This window comes from Poecilia formosa, unplaced genomic scaffold (assembly GCF_000485575.1).
Source record: "Poecilia formosa unplaced genomic scaffold, Poecilia_formosa-5.1.2 Scaffold717, whole genome shotgun sequence".
NCBI classification, from domain to species: Eukaryota; Metazoa; Chordata; class Actinopteri; order Cyprinodontiformes; family Poeciliidae; genus Poecilia; species Poecilia formosa.
Genome location: NW_006800656.1, coordinates 43,720 through 59,927, shown reverse-complemented (window position 1 = coordinate 59,927; position 16,208 = coordinate 43,720). Strand labels below are relative to the sequence as shown.

General features: G+C 36.2%; 1 protein-coding gene and 1 long non-coding RNA gene across 2 annotated transcripts in view; one reads left to right on the top strand and one right to left on the bottom strand.

The window, feature by feature from the left end:
• The window catches only part of mapkap1 (MAPK associated protein 1), a 48,018-nt gene extending 32,957 nt beyond the window's left edge, over positions 1-15,061 (bottom strand). Inside the window, exons 1-3 of the mRNA XM_007542664.2 lie at positions 13,812-15,061; positions 12,636-13,092; positions 4,072-4,161 (exon numbers count right to left, since the gene is read on the bottom strand). Coding sequence (XP_007542726.1) covers positions 4,072-4,161; positions 12,636-12,918 — 373 coding nt within the window. The 5' untranslated portion in view covers positions 12,919-13,092; positions 13,812-15,061. The remainder of the gene's footprint in view (positions 1-4,071; positions 4,162-12,635; positions 13,093-13,811) is intronic.
• LOC107834677 (uncharacterized) lies at positions 4,155-6,639 on the top strand. The gene is made up of 2 exons (XR_001660488.1): positions 4,155-4,546; positions 4,596-6,639. It is a non-coding gene; the product is annotated as an uncharacterized LOC107834677 (long non-coding RNA).
• Positions 15,062-16,208: the final 1,147 nt, after the last annotated feature.

Genomic DNA, 16,208 nt, shown 5'->3' with positions numbered 1-16,208 from the left:
TTTTCAAGTGTAACACTGAGACTTGCGTAAACCATAAAACACACAGAAGAAAATTCTGTTATGTTTTTGAAGTGCGGAAGTAAAGGGGACCACCTGGAAACAGGGTTTCCCCCAGAAAACTTGCTAAACCTGGTGGTCGGGGTGCCGAGGTGGCCCACTACGATTAAAAGATCTTAAGTTGACAGGTCAGGAAATGTAAAATATTACTGGGTAATTGTGAGACTGTGGAAGACATTGCCGACAATACTTAATCCCACAGCTATAGAGTCTTAAAAACAAATGAAAAAAACAAAACAAAAAAAAACAATTAAAATAAATATAAATTTATTTGAACTTCTGATAAATCCAAATTAAGTCATAAGTTAGTGGACATAAAAATACAATGTAATGCTTATCATATTTACAACTGGCACATGACAGAGGAAAGCAGCTGTTTATAGCCCCCCAGGTCTTAAGGGGCCCCATAAAAGCTAACATTTTAACACAGATATAGATATAGAAATTTAACATTTGTTTATTGAGAATATCAATGCTGTTAAATTTGATTCAATGGTTTGAGCATAGATAAATTAAAAGATTTTAAATTGTTTAATATTTAAATTTTAACATTTAAACTCCATGTAAAATGAGTTTTACATGGCGTAAAACTCATTTTACATGAGATGTATTTATTCTAAGACTTATTTTATTTGCCGATGATAGAAATATTTTTACCTGCTGGCATAGGCGTAGGAACCGGGGGGGACGGGAGTGACGTTCCCCCCTCTCCCCCATCAGTAACAATGAAATGAAACAGCAGCAAAATTAGTCTTTTTTTTTGCTGCTTAAAGTGTAATGTCAGTGAGCAATGGCTACACAACACCTGATCATACTTGATTTTTATTAGATATTCAAGAGAATGGCAGTGCTAGAATAGTGTTGGTGTTGAAGAAAGGTGAAGACACTGAAGAAGCTCTGGTGAGGTATTCAATTAGTTTATTTAAATATGTATTAACCGGTTTTAATTTTTAAATAAACTAAACTATTTTATTGTGAAAAGAGCAGGTCAGGGAAGAGGTAGGAGAGCCAAGTGGAGTTTCAGGTTGTGAAGATACAAAAATTATATTAATTATAATAGAACCAGAAAGGACAACAGGTGAGGACTGATGTCAGGTTCATTTTTTTTTACATTTCAATATTTTTTTAAATTATTTACACACTGTAAGGGTAATGGTTAGGAGACATGAAAAGGGCTTGAGAAGAGGCTTTAAATTAAATGAGTGAAATGGGCTACAAATGGGTTACGCAGTGAATAGAGTTGAGTTGCATAATATGTATGCATCTGAAAATCAGTTGTTAATATTCTCATTCTGTATGATTAAAACATACTTTTTATCTTTAGTTCACATTCTGATGCTGTACATTACTGTAGTGTCTGTTGTAAATACATGAATCCATGCAGGGACATCAGGATACAGAGAGTCGGAGTGAGGGAGAGACAGAAACACAGCTGTAGATATTTTAATGAAATGTTTGTGGCTGAAAATGACTGGAGAAAAAAAACAACATTTCGGCTTTTTTTGCCTCAGTGTTTTTCAACCCTTTGAGAGCCGTGGCTCATGTTTGGCAAGTTACTGAATGCAGGGCCTGAAAGTGACACCGAGTTATCAGTGAAGAATTAAGGTCTGTTAGATGTGAAAAGTATCATTTTATTTATTTTGTAGGTCAAACTGTTGCACTGATGTAGAGAGTTGTTAAAGAAGAACAAAACTTGTCTTTTAGATTTTATTTTTGTTGGTTTTTCTACTGTGTTGAGTTTTAAACTGATGAGTCCTATTTTATGAGTTGTGTTTTACTTCGGTTTTAGAAAGAGGCAGAATCAGTTCAATTTCCAGTCAACTGATAGCAATTCATTTTTAACCAATAATCAAATGTATTTTGATCAATAAAATACATCAGAATCTGGTAGCTTGTGTGTGCTACCAGAGTATGCATCTTGCTAGTTGTGAGGTAAATGATAAAGTGAGTCTTCAGTCATTATGCATCAGCATAATGACTGAAGACTCACTGAAGCCATTTTGTTCAAGAGGAAATGGAAGATTATGTTTTTTTTTGGCAGTTTGCCACTTTAAGATCATAAAACATATACACACATATGATATATAGTGTAGTTAATTTATTACCAGGTATGGCATAGTTACTTTGAAAAGTAACTTGATTACTCAATGAAAAATCCAATAGCTAGAAAATGTGCATTTCTCTTTTCTCTCTATTATTTAGGTTTGTGGCGTAACTCCCCAAGGAAAAAGAGAAAAGCAACAATAAATGTTTTTAATAACTAAAAACGACAAAGTAACACAGTGACTTGGATACACAACTTTAATCTGATTACTGGATTGTGAATAGTAACGTGTTAGAATACTTGTTACTGAAGCAAGAGGTCAGATTAGAGTAATGCGTTACCAAGTAACATATTGATGACATCATTGTTTGACATTTCTGCTCAAGCAATTTATGGATCTGTCAGGTTTCCGATATGTGTCCCCCCAAATGACAAACTTGTTCCTATGCCCTTGCTGGTGAGATTCTCACCAGCAGAATACTGGTGAGAATCTACAGAATTTACAACAACTTTTGGATACCATTACCTCATAATTCATTAAAATTAAAAGCTGACTTGATATGAATACGTTATCACTAAATTTGAGCAAGGCAAAATTCATGATATTCACTAACAACAAACAAAAGTGCCCAGATGTAAACATAGAAAGAGTGCATGAAACTAAATTCCTAGGGATAATAATAGGTAATAATAGAACTTTCTGAAAAACTCACATTAAATATGTCTGTAAAAAAGTATCAAGAAGTATTTCAATTATGGCCAAAGCAAAATATTATCTGAATAGTCACTCCACATCTTGTATTATTCAATGAGCCAGTCATATATACATTTTTGGTCAGAAGTGTGGGAGAATACATATAAACCAAAATTACAGCCACTAACATTATTGCAAAAAAGAGCTGTTGGAATAATGCACAATGATAGTTGTCTTACAAATGCAAATCCTTTATTTGTCAAGTCTAATTTATTAAATTTGTAGGGCATTATGAAATATTAGACTATACTATTTATGGATAAAATCTGTTATAATCTGTTACCTAAACATCTTCAGGAAATGTTTTATGAAAGGGAGTGTGGGTACAATTTAAGGGGAACAATGAATTTCAAAATATCCGAACATCCGAACATCTATGAAAAGATTTTGCGTCACTGCAACTGGTGTCAAACAATGGACCAAACTCAATATGGAACTAAAATAATGCCCAAGCATCAACTTGTTTAAAAATAAATACAAAACTATGTTACTTACATTGTACATGGAAGAAGGGGATTAACACAAATATGAGTTTTTCCTTTGTTTCTTCTGTGTTACCATTTCCACCATTGGTAGCTTATTGTTGTTATCTTACCATCATTATAAGTTTTTCTCTCTGTGTGTTTTTTATTTTATTTATTGTTTTATAAAAATTAAACACAGATTAAGAAGAATTGTTAGGTGTACCTTGGCAATGAGTTGGTAATTATCCTGATGCTGTATGTCCAGTTGTTGTTTACAGTTGTCATTATTAATTATAGATTTTCTTGTCTTGTTATGCGAGTTGGTTTGTAACCATTTTGTCTATGTAATATAATTTATTTGTTGGCTCTTTAGCCCAGTATATTGATCAGGCATATGACTATTATAATATGGTTTTAATTTCAAATTTTTGATAATCAGTAGTTTTTTAATAGTCAGTAGTAATATATTTAATTAAACTGAGATAAGGGGTAGGACTAAATAAGTTTTCATTTCTTCCTACTCCTTTTCAAACAGAAAAGTAGTGGTACACAAACTATTTTGTTCTTGGTTATGTATGCATGTTTCCCCTGTCCTACTGATTGATTTTTTTCTTGTTTTTAAAAACCTATCTGAAATAAATAAATCAAATCAAATTTAAACCAAAGACCTTCTTGTTGCAAGACAACAGTGCTAACACAGATTTGCTCAAATATTTTGATATTGGAAGCAGGAAAAATTGAAGGATTCATACCAGAATGAGAGCTTGTCCTTTCCTTCCACTGAACATTTTTACATTTGATTTGATTTTGTCGTTCTTTTCTGAGTCTTTCAAGTCTTTGTGCTGCAAAGAAAAACAAATGTTATATTTTGCATGCAAACATTTCCAAGCTGGTACAAATCTGTTGAATAAAATGACAGTCACACAGTCTACTGCATCATTTACATGAAAGCATCTTCAGTTTCTACTAAAGCCACATTATCCATCTATGTAATAACCATGAATTAAAATATCTAGTTTAAAACAACAAATTAAAAATGGTAATAATTGTTTTAACTTTAAGGAATAAAAATCCCAATACATATTTACATTGTATAAAATGGACACAGCGTACACATTCAAATGTGAAATATAGTGGAGAACAGCAATGTCTTGATTTGGGGCATATACACAAAAATATCAATTATGTCAAGAAAAAAAAACCCAAAACATAGGACTTATTGCCAAGGTATTGGCAATAAGAAAAAAAAAACCAAAACATAGGACTTATTGCCAAGGTATTGGTTTACCCCACTCATCTTACCAGCAGCACCAGGCTTTTCACAGCTTTCCTGTTGGAATCCTGATGAGACAGCCACCACAGGTCAGTATTTAAAACTAAGTGCAAAACCTGAGAGGATTGTAGAATACTACCCCATTCCCAGAACCCTGAGCTTCACACCACCAAACAGTTTACAACTATCAAGAGAGTCAAAAGGAAACATGATCTCTACCTTTGGACTCCCTCGTGGCAAAACCATATTCACCCTTTAAGGTCAAACTGCCTGAAAGTTGCTTGAGGCAGATTTAATTCTACCCCTTTAATCAGGGCTCACTAAATGCAGATTTCTGCATCACATCAAATCAGAGATGCACCGATCATTCAGGGAGGAACTAGGCCAGTTTATTCTGGTCAACTTTCACAGGTAGACCAGTTTGGTTCTGTCAAGACTCAGAACCCCTTCAGGACTCTGAAGCTTTACCTTCCATTGCCTTATACATGCTTTGAACTTTTCGTCCATTTTGTTACATTATGGATTCAACTTCAGTGCATTCCATTTGGATTCTACCTTAAGAGTCCATCAATACAGTGTACATGATTATGAAATCATGTACACTCGAAAATAAAAAGTAAAAGTAAAACCTTATTGTGTTTAAGTTAACAAACCACTTATGTGTGCTTCTTCGTATCTATTGGCTCAGACCCAGTGAGACTGGATGGAAAGTATCAGTAAATATCAGTTTTTATCTCTTGACAGAGATTCTCAGTTGAATTTAGGTCTGGACTTTTAATGGCCACTCTATCAAATAAGAACATGCTGTGATCTAAACCATTTAATTACTTAGTTGTGCTAGTAACATAGGGAACACGTGATCCAGGTGTAGTAATTTTCAGTTCTACATGTAGACCAAAAGGTTGACGTTTGTCCAGAGCATCTTCCTTGGCTTGTAACACACTACAAACAGAACTTCTTATGGGCTTCTTTCAGAAATTACTTTGTTCTTTAGATTAATAGGTAAAGTTCAGATTTGTTGAGTGCAAGACTGGAAACCGATCTTCTCACCTGACCTTTGCAGCCAAAAGATATATACAGCATGGAATATATAGTTTGCTAACCTAATCCTGCTTTAAACTTCTCCACAACGTTCTCCCTGACCAGTCTACAGTGTTCCTTGGTCATGATGCTGGTTATTCTCCAACAAACCTCAGAGGCCAGAAACACTGAGATTAAATTACACAATAGCAAACTGTACTTCCTAATTAGGTGACTTCTGAAGAAAGAGTTTATATTGTGTTTGTAATTATCAGAATACAGCTGAATATTAATGCTGAATATTAATGCAAAACACTCAATGTTTTTCTTTTCAAGTTTGAATTTCTGCATTATTTTGATATAACAAATAATATCCCAGTAAAATATGTTTAAGTTCATAGTTTTAACATGACAAAACAAGTCATATTAAAAGTTCAAAGCATGTAAACATTATAAGAAACCGTGAATGTGTTGCATCACAGTCAATAACAAAACAGTCATTGGTGCGATTTCATTTTCTGCATGATCAAGAGTCCAAATATGTACTTCCTACAGTCTGAAATTAAGTTTAAAATGAAAACGGGGTCCATTTGAAATAAAAATCTATTGGGTCGACCAGATTTGAACCATTCTGTCGGTGCATCTCTGCATCAAACACACCCATATCCCATCTTAAGCACAATAATGAATGATTTGAGGATTAGCTTAAATGGCAGATTTGGTATTCTGACAATCAAATAGAAAGTCTTACACTTCTCATCATGGTATCAAACAGGTTATATCGTAAATTCAATAACATTCAGGCAACACCTTCAAAATTTGCTGACTAAATCAATGAGACCATTTCCAGGTGTACTGTCTAAAGACACTTTAAAAGAAGGGAGTTACTAAGCAAAAACAGGGAAACCTGTAACATTTTACATTTTTGTGTATTAAATACTTAAGAAAAAATGAGACAAGACAAATATGCTTGTCTAGTTTGAGTGAGTATTCTTTCTCCATTTGTCAAGATGAAAGGTCTGGCAGGTAAAAAAATAAAACAGCATTCATAAGATGTCACAATTTAGAACCAATTCTTTCTCCACTTGAGCCAAATCCACCAGATGCTGAGGCTGTTCATATAGGAATAAGAAAGCAGAAGCAGTGTGTGAAAAGCTGGTTCCCCAGTGGTAAATTTATGCTGTAATCTATTCATACCCATGGCAGGTTTAGCTCATAAGTTAGCTTTAATTTTACAAACACATTTTGTCTGACTAGAAGCAGAATCAATGTTTGCACTGTCCCAGACACTGACTCAAAGCTTAAGAGGCAAAGAGGCTTTTCAGACTCTCAGACAAGTGTTTTCATTCATTACTCAATTGGTCATTTTTAAAATACAATTGCATAAAAAAAACAGCTTTTTTTTTCCAGATTGATACTCATTTAAGATATTTTGTAAGCCTGTTATTGAGAGAGCCACCTCTTCTGCCGTCATCTGTTGGGGAAGCAGCATCAGAACTGCTCAACCTGACAAAGACGGCTGGCTCTGTCCTGGCTCTGTTCTGGGGACGACCATGGAACCTCTGGAGACGATGATGCAAAGGAGGATTCTTCATAAAATTAAGAAAATTATGGACAACTCTGGACCCTGGATTTCCCTTTGGGATCACTAAAGTATTTTTGAATTTGAAACAAATTAGAATTTTGTTATAATTTGATAATTTTATCTAAGAAAGAAAAACTTCTCAGCTGAATGAAAGTAATTTCTAATATAAAGCTGCAGGTATGTGTATGAATATTTAGGACATCAATCTAAATGACAGACAGCCTCTTTTAAAAACACCAATTTGCAACTCTATAGCATTCTGCAAGACGGTCAATTCCAGAAGATGACGCATGAAAAATTACTAAGCAAGATTAAAAACAACAACAAAAAAAAAAAAACAACAACTACTGAATAGAAGGGTCACTTTTTGTCTTGGAAAAAAATGCTGCATGGGATAATGATGTTCATAAGCTGATCATAAACAGACAGCTATTATTCTGGAGGAACAGTTTAAACAGACGAGCTGAAGGCGTTGCTCAGCTGGAACTGACAGCACCACTATGTCAACAGGACTTTCCATCAACAAACAGAATGTTGGTGGGGGATTGATGATGTGGGCTTGCTTTGCAGTCTTATGTATAAAAGTATTATAGAGTCAAATGTGATTCTGAATACAATAACAAATTTACAACAGAATGGCTGAGATATAAATTAAATTAAGTATTACAGTGTCTCAGAATCCAAATAACCTGGAGGAAATGCTGAGGCAAGACTTAACCCAAACTTCGACTTAAATGCTTTTGAACCATTTTTCTGAATGATCTGTTGAACCTTTCAAACACTGCTTCGGCAATTTGGCCTTTTTTTGTTCAAGAAACTTGAAAGCAGTAGATATCTTCTAGAGTATTATGATGATATAATTTAAAATTAGATTCCCCTTTTAGCAGCAGTGTAACTTCAAAGACTTCTGCTTGGATTCCTGAAGGAGACTGTTGCATTTTTTAATACTTATTTACTTCTTACAGCTGTTTAATAATAAAATAAACAAAGTCAGCACTAAACAAATATATGTTACATAAGTTACAATAATATATTTTACGATAAGCAAGTGATATACAAAATTATATTAGTAGACAAATTGTGTGATTATCTTTTTCTTTTCTTATCCACCTTATTCCTCGGAATATTATGGGTCTCACTTCCAGTGTTCTCTGGAAGTAGCAGTATTTCACTATAATTTGTAGGGTTGTTTTTTTTTTTTTTTTTTTGCTAGTCTATTTTAAAAAAATAATAAAGTTTATGATCTGAGTCTTTATCATTATGTTTGGACAAGCAATATTTTTTTATAAAACAAATTTAAATATCTGGGTTTATTTAAGTCCATCAGAATCAGAACCTCAAGGTTCTTCACTGCTGAGTATTGCTGCAAATCAGCGAAGAAATGACCATAGCTGCTGCGCTCCAGACCGTAATATGGAGAATCTCCCCACTGGTCTAGAACCGAATCGAACCGCACATCAACTTGTCTTTTCTTATCAGAGACCAACTTGTCAGTGGAAAGCACTGCAAGATGCTTTTGTGGAGCTCGGGTAACTGTTGCGCTGTTCATAGTTGTACTCTAATAAGGAGACGAAATTTAATTTGGGGCTGGAGCTAGTGTGTTTTGAATGTGCTCCCAAAAGAAAAAGGCAGTGTTTCTGTGATGAGCAGTAGTTCTCATTGCCAACAGATGCAGAAACAAAAAGAATTTGGCTAAAAAAATTAAAAAAAAAAATCTAAACTTGAAAAGAGAACCCAAAATGCTTCATGTGTGCTCAAGGGAGGAAATCCCATTTCATTATTGGGGTGGAGGCAGACAATAAACAATAAAATTTTATAAAGAGCAATTTGGGGGGGCAAAATAACAGTGAAATGTAATGCATTAAGCACTTTTTAATGTGGTTTAAAAAGTGCTTAATGTGTTTAAACTGCAAGACCAAAAATGACTAGTAAGTGGTAATGCTCAAGCATGTGTTTTTCTCAGTAAACAAACTGTTGAGACCCATAGAAGTCAAACTAAAATTTAAATGTTGTATGAATTTGGCTCAGTTTCACAGATCCAACCTCTGCTACACCTTTACAAACATTTAAGGCTGAAAATGAAAAGTTTAATGAGTGAGTCCACTCAATAAAATTCCTCATAAATATTGATTTATTGCAGTGGCTCTCAATACAAGTTATGTATTATTTAAATTACAACTTATTAAGTGTGTGTGCTTGATTCATTGTGTGGACAAAAAGGCAACTTAAGAAAATCCACATCTGCGTCCAAAGCAACCAAGTCAATGAAGTAGCTAAATATGCTAGTGTGGGCTATTTGAGGCCGCTGTTCTGTTTATCTGTGCTACCCATAAATCCATCCTACCTTGTAGCAATGCACATGCGCACATCGATGCTACGTAACATACTGCTAACTCAGTAGATTTCTTATAAATATGTCCTACCTGTGGAAGTATCGTTTCTTGTGTTTTATTTAATCAAAGATTACATTAAGCTTTATTTAATTTATTTTATACCTGGCTTTTATTAAGCTGCTGTATTACTTAATGTTTTTAGTTTACATGACAGGCAGCTTGCAAATATAGTGGCATTAGTTTGCCATCTGCAAAGTCGTTAGTACTGTAAATAAGTCATTGTTTGGTGGTTAATCAGGACAAGTTGTTTTGTGGGCAATTTTGTCCCTATATTTTAAACTATTTTACTTACACTCTTTTTTCTATTATTAAACTTTGCTAAATAGATGTTGGTAGCGATACTATGTGGGATTGAAGATGTGTTAATAGCTGTGTCCCATCATTTCAGGAACTCAGTGACCTACACAGTTCGGTGGACACATTGTGGCTGAGCTGTCATAAAGCGTAAAAAAATTAGTTGCGGTAATCTGTATTTGTCTGTGTTTAATTTAATTCCAATAAAAACGTGTTTCCCCTGTCTGATACAGTTTTATTCTTTATACCTTTGTATTTAAAATATTTTTTTAACAGGTAGGATATTCTAGTAAAAGGATTATTGCATACTTGCATACATCCATAGCTTTTCATTTCAAACAGGTAGGATATTCAGATGAAGGAAGTGATCTTGTGGTTTCGTCGTGTATATAAATTGTTCCAATGCTATGCTAAGCATAACTCCTACGCTTTCACTCCAGTCCCGTCACTCAAATAATGTTATCCAATGTATTTAACATTAACACATGTTAATGTGCTAATGTTAATGTTACCACATTAACATTAGCACATTTGTGTTAACAATGTGCTAATGTAAACACATTAACATTAGCACATTTAACCCGCTATTGTTTGTAAACATGACAGTAGGAGTTTTGGACGCGTAGCACTGACAGACTTGCTATCTATCCATGTTACGGTAGGACAATCTGACGAGGTAGCAGTGATGGTCAGATCACCACTTCTTTAAGTCTTTAAGTCACCATCCCACCCCGCAATAGCTGCAGCAGTGATGTGCGGTCAGGGGATGATGGAAAAATAATATGTAATGATAAGATAATTTATATTGCTATTTTTACCCTGTGGTTTGTATTATAAAGTATTTATTTTTCATTTTGTTAAATCAATTTAATTTTTTTTTCTTAAAAATTGTTGAATTTTCGCAATTTCCCATTCAAATGCTCAGAAGCGTAGCTGATGACGCAGCAGCGAGCTGAGCCTCATCTTGGGCTGCGCTACCTCTCACTAAGTGCGCTGGCTGCCATCCGATGAGACCATGTTCCTCCTGTCTGTATGTCGCCAGTAAGATGGTTACAAAACATTTAATATATGAAATTATTTTCCATAATTTAGCTTACGTATAGCCCTGTGACAGACTGGTGACATGTCCAGGGTGTACCCCACCTCTCGCCCGAAACGTTCGCTGGAGATAGGCACCAGCAACCCTCCCGCAAGGGACACTAGGGACAATAGTGTATGTATGTATGTATGGATGGATGGCTTATGTATATAATGTACAGTGTTTTTTGTCAACTGTGTGTGTGTAACGTGTTTTGTGTGCGGAAGAGTGATCCTAAACAGTGAACAGTGAACAGGTTCGAAGTGAGACAGGCAGTTTTCTTGCCTTATGGCAAGGGGCGCTCATGATCCCAGACATTGGTCTTATGACTCCATGTCTGCAGAGTAAGTGACAGCAAGTTAGTCACAGAGTAAATAAATCAAATGTAGTGATATAGTAATTGTTTCTTCCTCTCTTCTGACTTCAACATGGATGACTATATTTCTACACTTAAGCAATTTTCTAAAGTGGATTTTCAATCGAAGCAGGAAATAACTAAAGGAAGACCAACACCTGAGCTGAAAGGTTTGCTTCAAACTACGACAAAAATGGTAAAATGGCCGCTCTTTCAAATGGAAAGAAAAGACAGGCTTTGTGGATGTCCTGCTAGAAATTGCCTTTTCTGCCTTCCTTTCTCAACTTGTGTCGAGGATAGGCTTGGCTTTGGAGCCAAGTACATCTGATATTTTTGTGCAGAATAAGTGGTGCATGGACTTCATTTATACGTAAAGGTAAGACAGCAATATATTTTTTTTTGTTTAGTTTATTAATTAAATGTGCGTTTTGTGAGCTACGGCTTGTATTTGTAAAGAATGCAGAAAAGAAACAACCCACAAACTGTTGTATTACAGGGTTTCCCCCAGCGTATTATAAGCCTGGCGGGCCACCAGGCTTTACTTGTGTCCCCACCAGGCTAAGCATCACTTATTTTTTAAAGTCTTTTTAAAATATATGGATTTTTAAGACTTTATAGATGGTGTTCCGGTATTAAACATATTTTATAGCCTAAAAGCTCTGACAAAAGCCAGCTAGTAAGTTCCTAAGATGTAAACAAATGACAACTCACGTTTGTGACAGAAATCGAGCTCATAGTTTACGCAAAGCCTCTTGGGGCTAGGAATAAGGTGGATAGCACTTGCTTTATTGAGTTTGTTAAGATGTGTTCATTTTATATGCAATGTCATTTTAACTCTTCGATCAACAACCAAACAAAGTTAGCTCAGTGCTTGCCTGCTGTAGATTTAAATAACATGACAAAGCAACACACACTCAACGACGACGCCAACAATTTGATAACTAGGATCAAGTTGGTATGAATGGAACTGACCTTGGTCTGTATGACTTCATTAAGTTGACTTTTTTCTACAGAAACTTGAGACGATGTTATGTGCTCTATATAAATAAACTGAACCAGTCCTGCTTGTCTAAAATTGCCTACTTCCAGTTGCATCTAGTCCATTCTCCACATTTCACTGAAAGATTTTTATATAGCTAACATACATCTGATCCCATGATTTCACCACAACAGCAATCATTTTCAGAGACCCATAAGAGTCACAGATCGGACACAGCACCACAGAACTACAGAGGAACAGGCTTTCTGGCTGCCCGAGCTGTATGGCCCAACAGAAAGCCTGCCCAAACAACCAACAAGCGCCTGCAGATGGGTTTACCTGTGTTGGAGCGTCGGCGGATGCCAAAGTCCCAGCTAGAAGTGATGTCCATGGACTGAGAGAGGTCACAAGTATGACTGTCCACCACGGTACCACTATCTTCACTGAGAGAGGTGGACTCAGATGAGCCACAGCTGCCGCCGGGTACCAGAGTAAGCTGGCACTTCTCCAGATCCACATCCTGGTCTATTAAAACCATCTCACACATTCCTGTATCATCACTGGTCACATGGGACTGTCTGATATGAGCCAGGATAATTGCTGGATTGTCCAGGAAAGCCATTTCCTGAGTTTTACAAAGCAGAGCCCAAGGCTTAGGGAGGTTTGGCTTTCTTTTACCTTAGGGCCCTTTCCAAAACAGTTCCTGTTGAATGGCGTTAAAGCAGTGGATTATGATGAAGCCTCAACTCCTGCTGCTCTAACTACTGACTCAGCTCCATCGAAGAACTATCAGCACCTGGTTGGAGTGAGAAGGCTGTTAGCATGAAGCAGGCTGGAGAACAGGGCTATGCAGTATTCACACAGACATCATTATCATGACGAGGACCAGGTTTTGTGAAACAGAACAGCAATCAGAAATAAACTCAAGGAACTCAAGCAACATTAGTGATTTAGTGCTTGTAGTTCAGGCACTTTCCAGTTAGACATGAGTGAACAGCAAACATAAACTATAAAAGTTACCCCTAAACACAAGGTTGTCTACAATTTCAACAAATGTTGCTGATGGAATGGAGAAATAAGATTCAACGGAATGACTGTGTTCCACAGCAAACATCCAGCAGTTCTAACAGGACGCGTTTATAAAGATGTGAATTCAGTTTAGAAAGTCCCAGTAATCTCATCAAGCTGATGTTCAGGTTAGACTTAGTGTCAAGTTTTTGTTAACTGGTTGAAATGTTTTTGCCCAGGCGATTTCATGGTGAGCGCGTAAATAAAGCGTGTTGCTATATTTTTAGACTAATGCTCAAAAATAATCAACCGAGCAAGCTGATGTTAGCAAAGAGGGCTATTGTTGAGCTTCCTAATCTAACCTTACAAAGTAGCTGCGTTAAAACTTTTAAAAATAAAATGGCTTCATCTTCGCTCTGCATATTTAGCACCAAGGTACACGCCATACGCTCCAACATGTCACTGTACACAAGAAGGCTACAAACAGCATCTGATGGATTTAGTTACCTCGTAAACCAAACCGGGGATCACGGAGGCTGGATCTGGTTAGCTGGCTATAGTTAGCCGCTATCATAACCTCTTAAAGTCCCACCTTCAGAAATGACAGCCAACAGCGGAACAAAGGTCTACGACAGCGCATTATCCGTGGTAACTTGAGATAAAGCAAATGGTTCTTTTCATTGTTAACAAATACCATATAACATAATCACGGCGTTACTCCTGGATAATTCCGTCTATTTTGGTGCGTTTAATTTGCCTCGGAAATTGGAACTTTAGTATAGAAATGACGTCACACCAAAATACTTTGAAGTTGGAAAGCTTAATCTGCCTTTTAAGCCTGATCTTTATTACTGTGCAAAATGTCTACATCAATCGCGGTTAGCGATATAGGTCGAATCCTTAAGCATGTCTTTCATTCAGTGACTAGATGAAAGACTAGAAGGACTACGCGACAAAATAATACACAGTATTCGTGAAACTTAATTAACGACATACAGTCCAGACGCTGAGTCAATGAACAGTGTGTCAATGCAACAGCTGAAATGGAATTGGATGAAAGGTTTGGTAAGTAACCTCTTGGTTTTTGGGGGGGCTTTTTTGTGTTTGTAAATGGAAAATTCCAACATTTCAATACAAATGGAACACAACATTCTTCTTCATCTGAATTTCTTCTGCTTCTTTGGTTTTGGGCATCATGGGCAAATTGCTGCCATCTCCTGTTCATTGTGAACGGGAGATGTCAGCTATGCGCAATCTAAAATCTACACACTTGAATTAAAAGACTGAACTGCCTCACTTAGCATACACACAGGCTTTACAGAGCTTTGCTAATAGCTAATATTGGATCCAGGTGTGCTGAAGCAGAGACATCTAAAAGTTGCAGGATACCAGCCTTTCAGAGACCACTGTCAAAGAACATAAAAAAAATCAAAAGGTAGGTAAGATATAACATAGTCTTGGCTAGATGAGTCAGCAGCTAAGACTCATCTAGCCAAATTAGACATTACTCAGCGTCAGGCATTCAGATTGTGTACAGGAACATTTAGAACTACATCAACAGTAGCAATAGAAGTAGAAATGGGCGAAGACGAACAAAACTAAATTATTGATTAAATTTACAACGCAGTAACTTGGATCATCCAACATGGGAAATTTTAAATCCATGATGAGAAGAAGAAAAAGGAGAAATGAGCAGTTTTGGATAGACAATTGAAAACAAAATAATTTAAAATGTATAGCTTAGTCAAACAACACCAATATCAATCTGGATTCTACCAGAATCAATAGTAGATTGATTCTGGTGTTGTGCTGTGTGTTGCAGACTTCTTTTTATTTTGTAACCAACCTGGTTACAAAATAAAACTAATTAATACATATGCACTAGTATGCCTTTTTAGGCACCTAAAAAGTAATTTTTAGGCATACTTTTTACACACCTAAAAAGTATGCCTTTTTAGGTGCCTTAATAATCTTTTACTATTTTTGTTAAAATTGCAAAGAATAAAAACAAAAAATAATCCTGATGTAATGTTTATCAAAGTACCCAATCCATTTTCAGATGTATAGGATCTATGTCAACGACATTAGCTCCAGTTCATACTCCAGACCAGATGGTGGCGGTATTGCACACTTTCATTTTTATTTTTTATTTTTGAAAAAACGCCATAAAAAGAAGGAAAGCCTTGAAAGCCAGTAACAGACATGAAGCTGACATTTTTACTCTCATAATATCGCCTTAAAAGTAAAGAGGGCCTTGATAATAGTTAGTAATTTTGGTAAATTCAAGCTGGTGACGTTCTAGTCCGTGTTAGACGGCAACACAACAGGACAACATAGATGGAAATGAAATGTGGGTCACAAAAAGAGCCCGAAGAGACTACGTCTGCTAATGTGTTGCTAGCTAGTGGTAAGTCCATCCATCCATTTTCTGTACTCCCTTGTCCTTAGTGGGGTCGGGAGGGTTACTGGTGCCTATCTCCAGCTAACGTTCCTCCCACAGTCCAAAAACATGACTGCCAGGTTAATGGGGTATATGCCACGAGAGGTGGTGACGTATTTCCGTTTGAATTTATTCCACATAGGTTGGTTCCGGGTCCTGCTTGCTCCTATTGTTCTTGGCCGAAGCTGCAAGATCTGTACCATGAAAAAGACGCAAAACTTAAAATATCAGTGAGCTGCTGGTACAACGACTGAGTTTTGTGGTGTGCCGTTGTTTCCAGTAATTAGTCGGTACCATCTAGTGCTTAGTTTTTTCATTTTCCAGCTGATATCAAGGCAACAGCGGACTGTAGCCAAAACTTAGCCACTACAGCTAACACGCGGTTTGTAGCTCCCTGCTATTTCAAAGCTTGAGGATATTGAAGATCCAGCGTCAGAAATGGGAAGATGGGGGATATAAAGGGA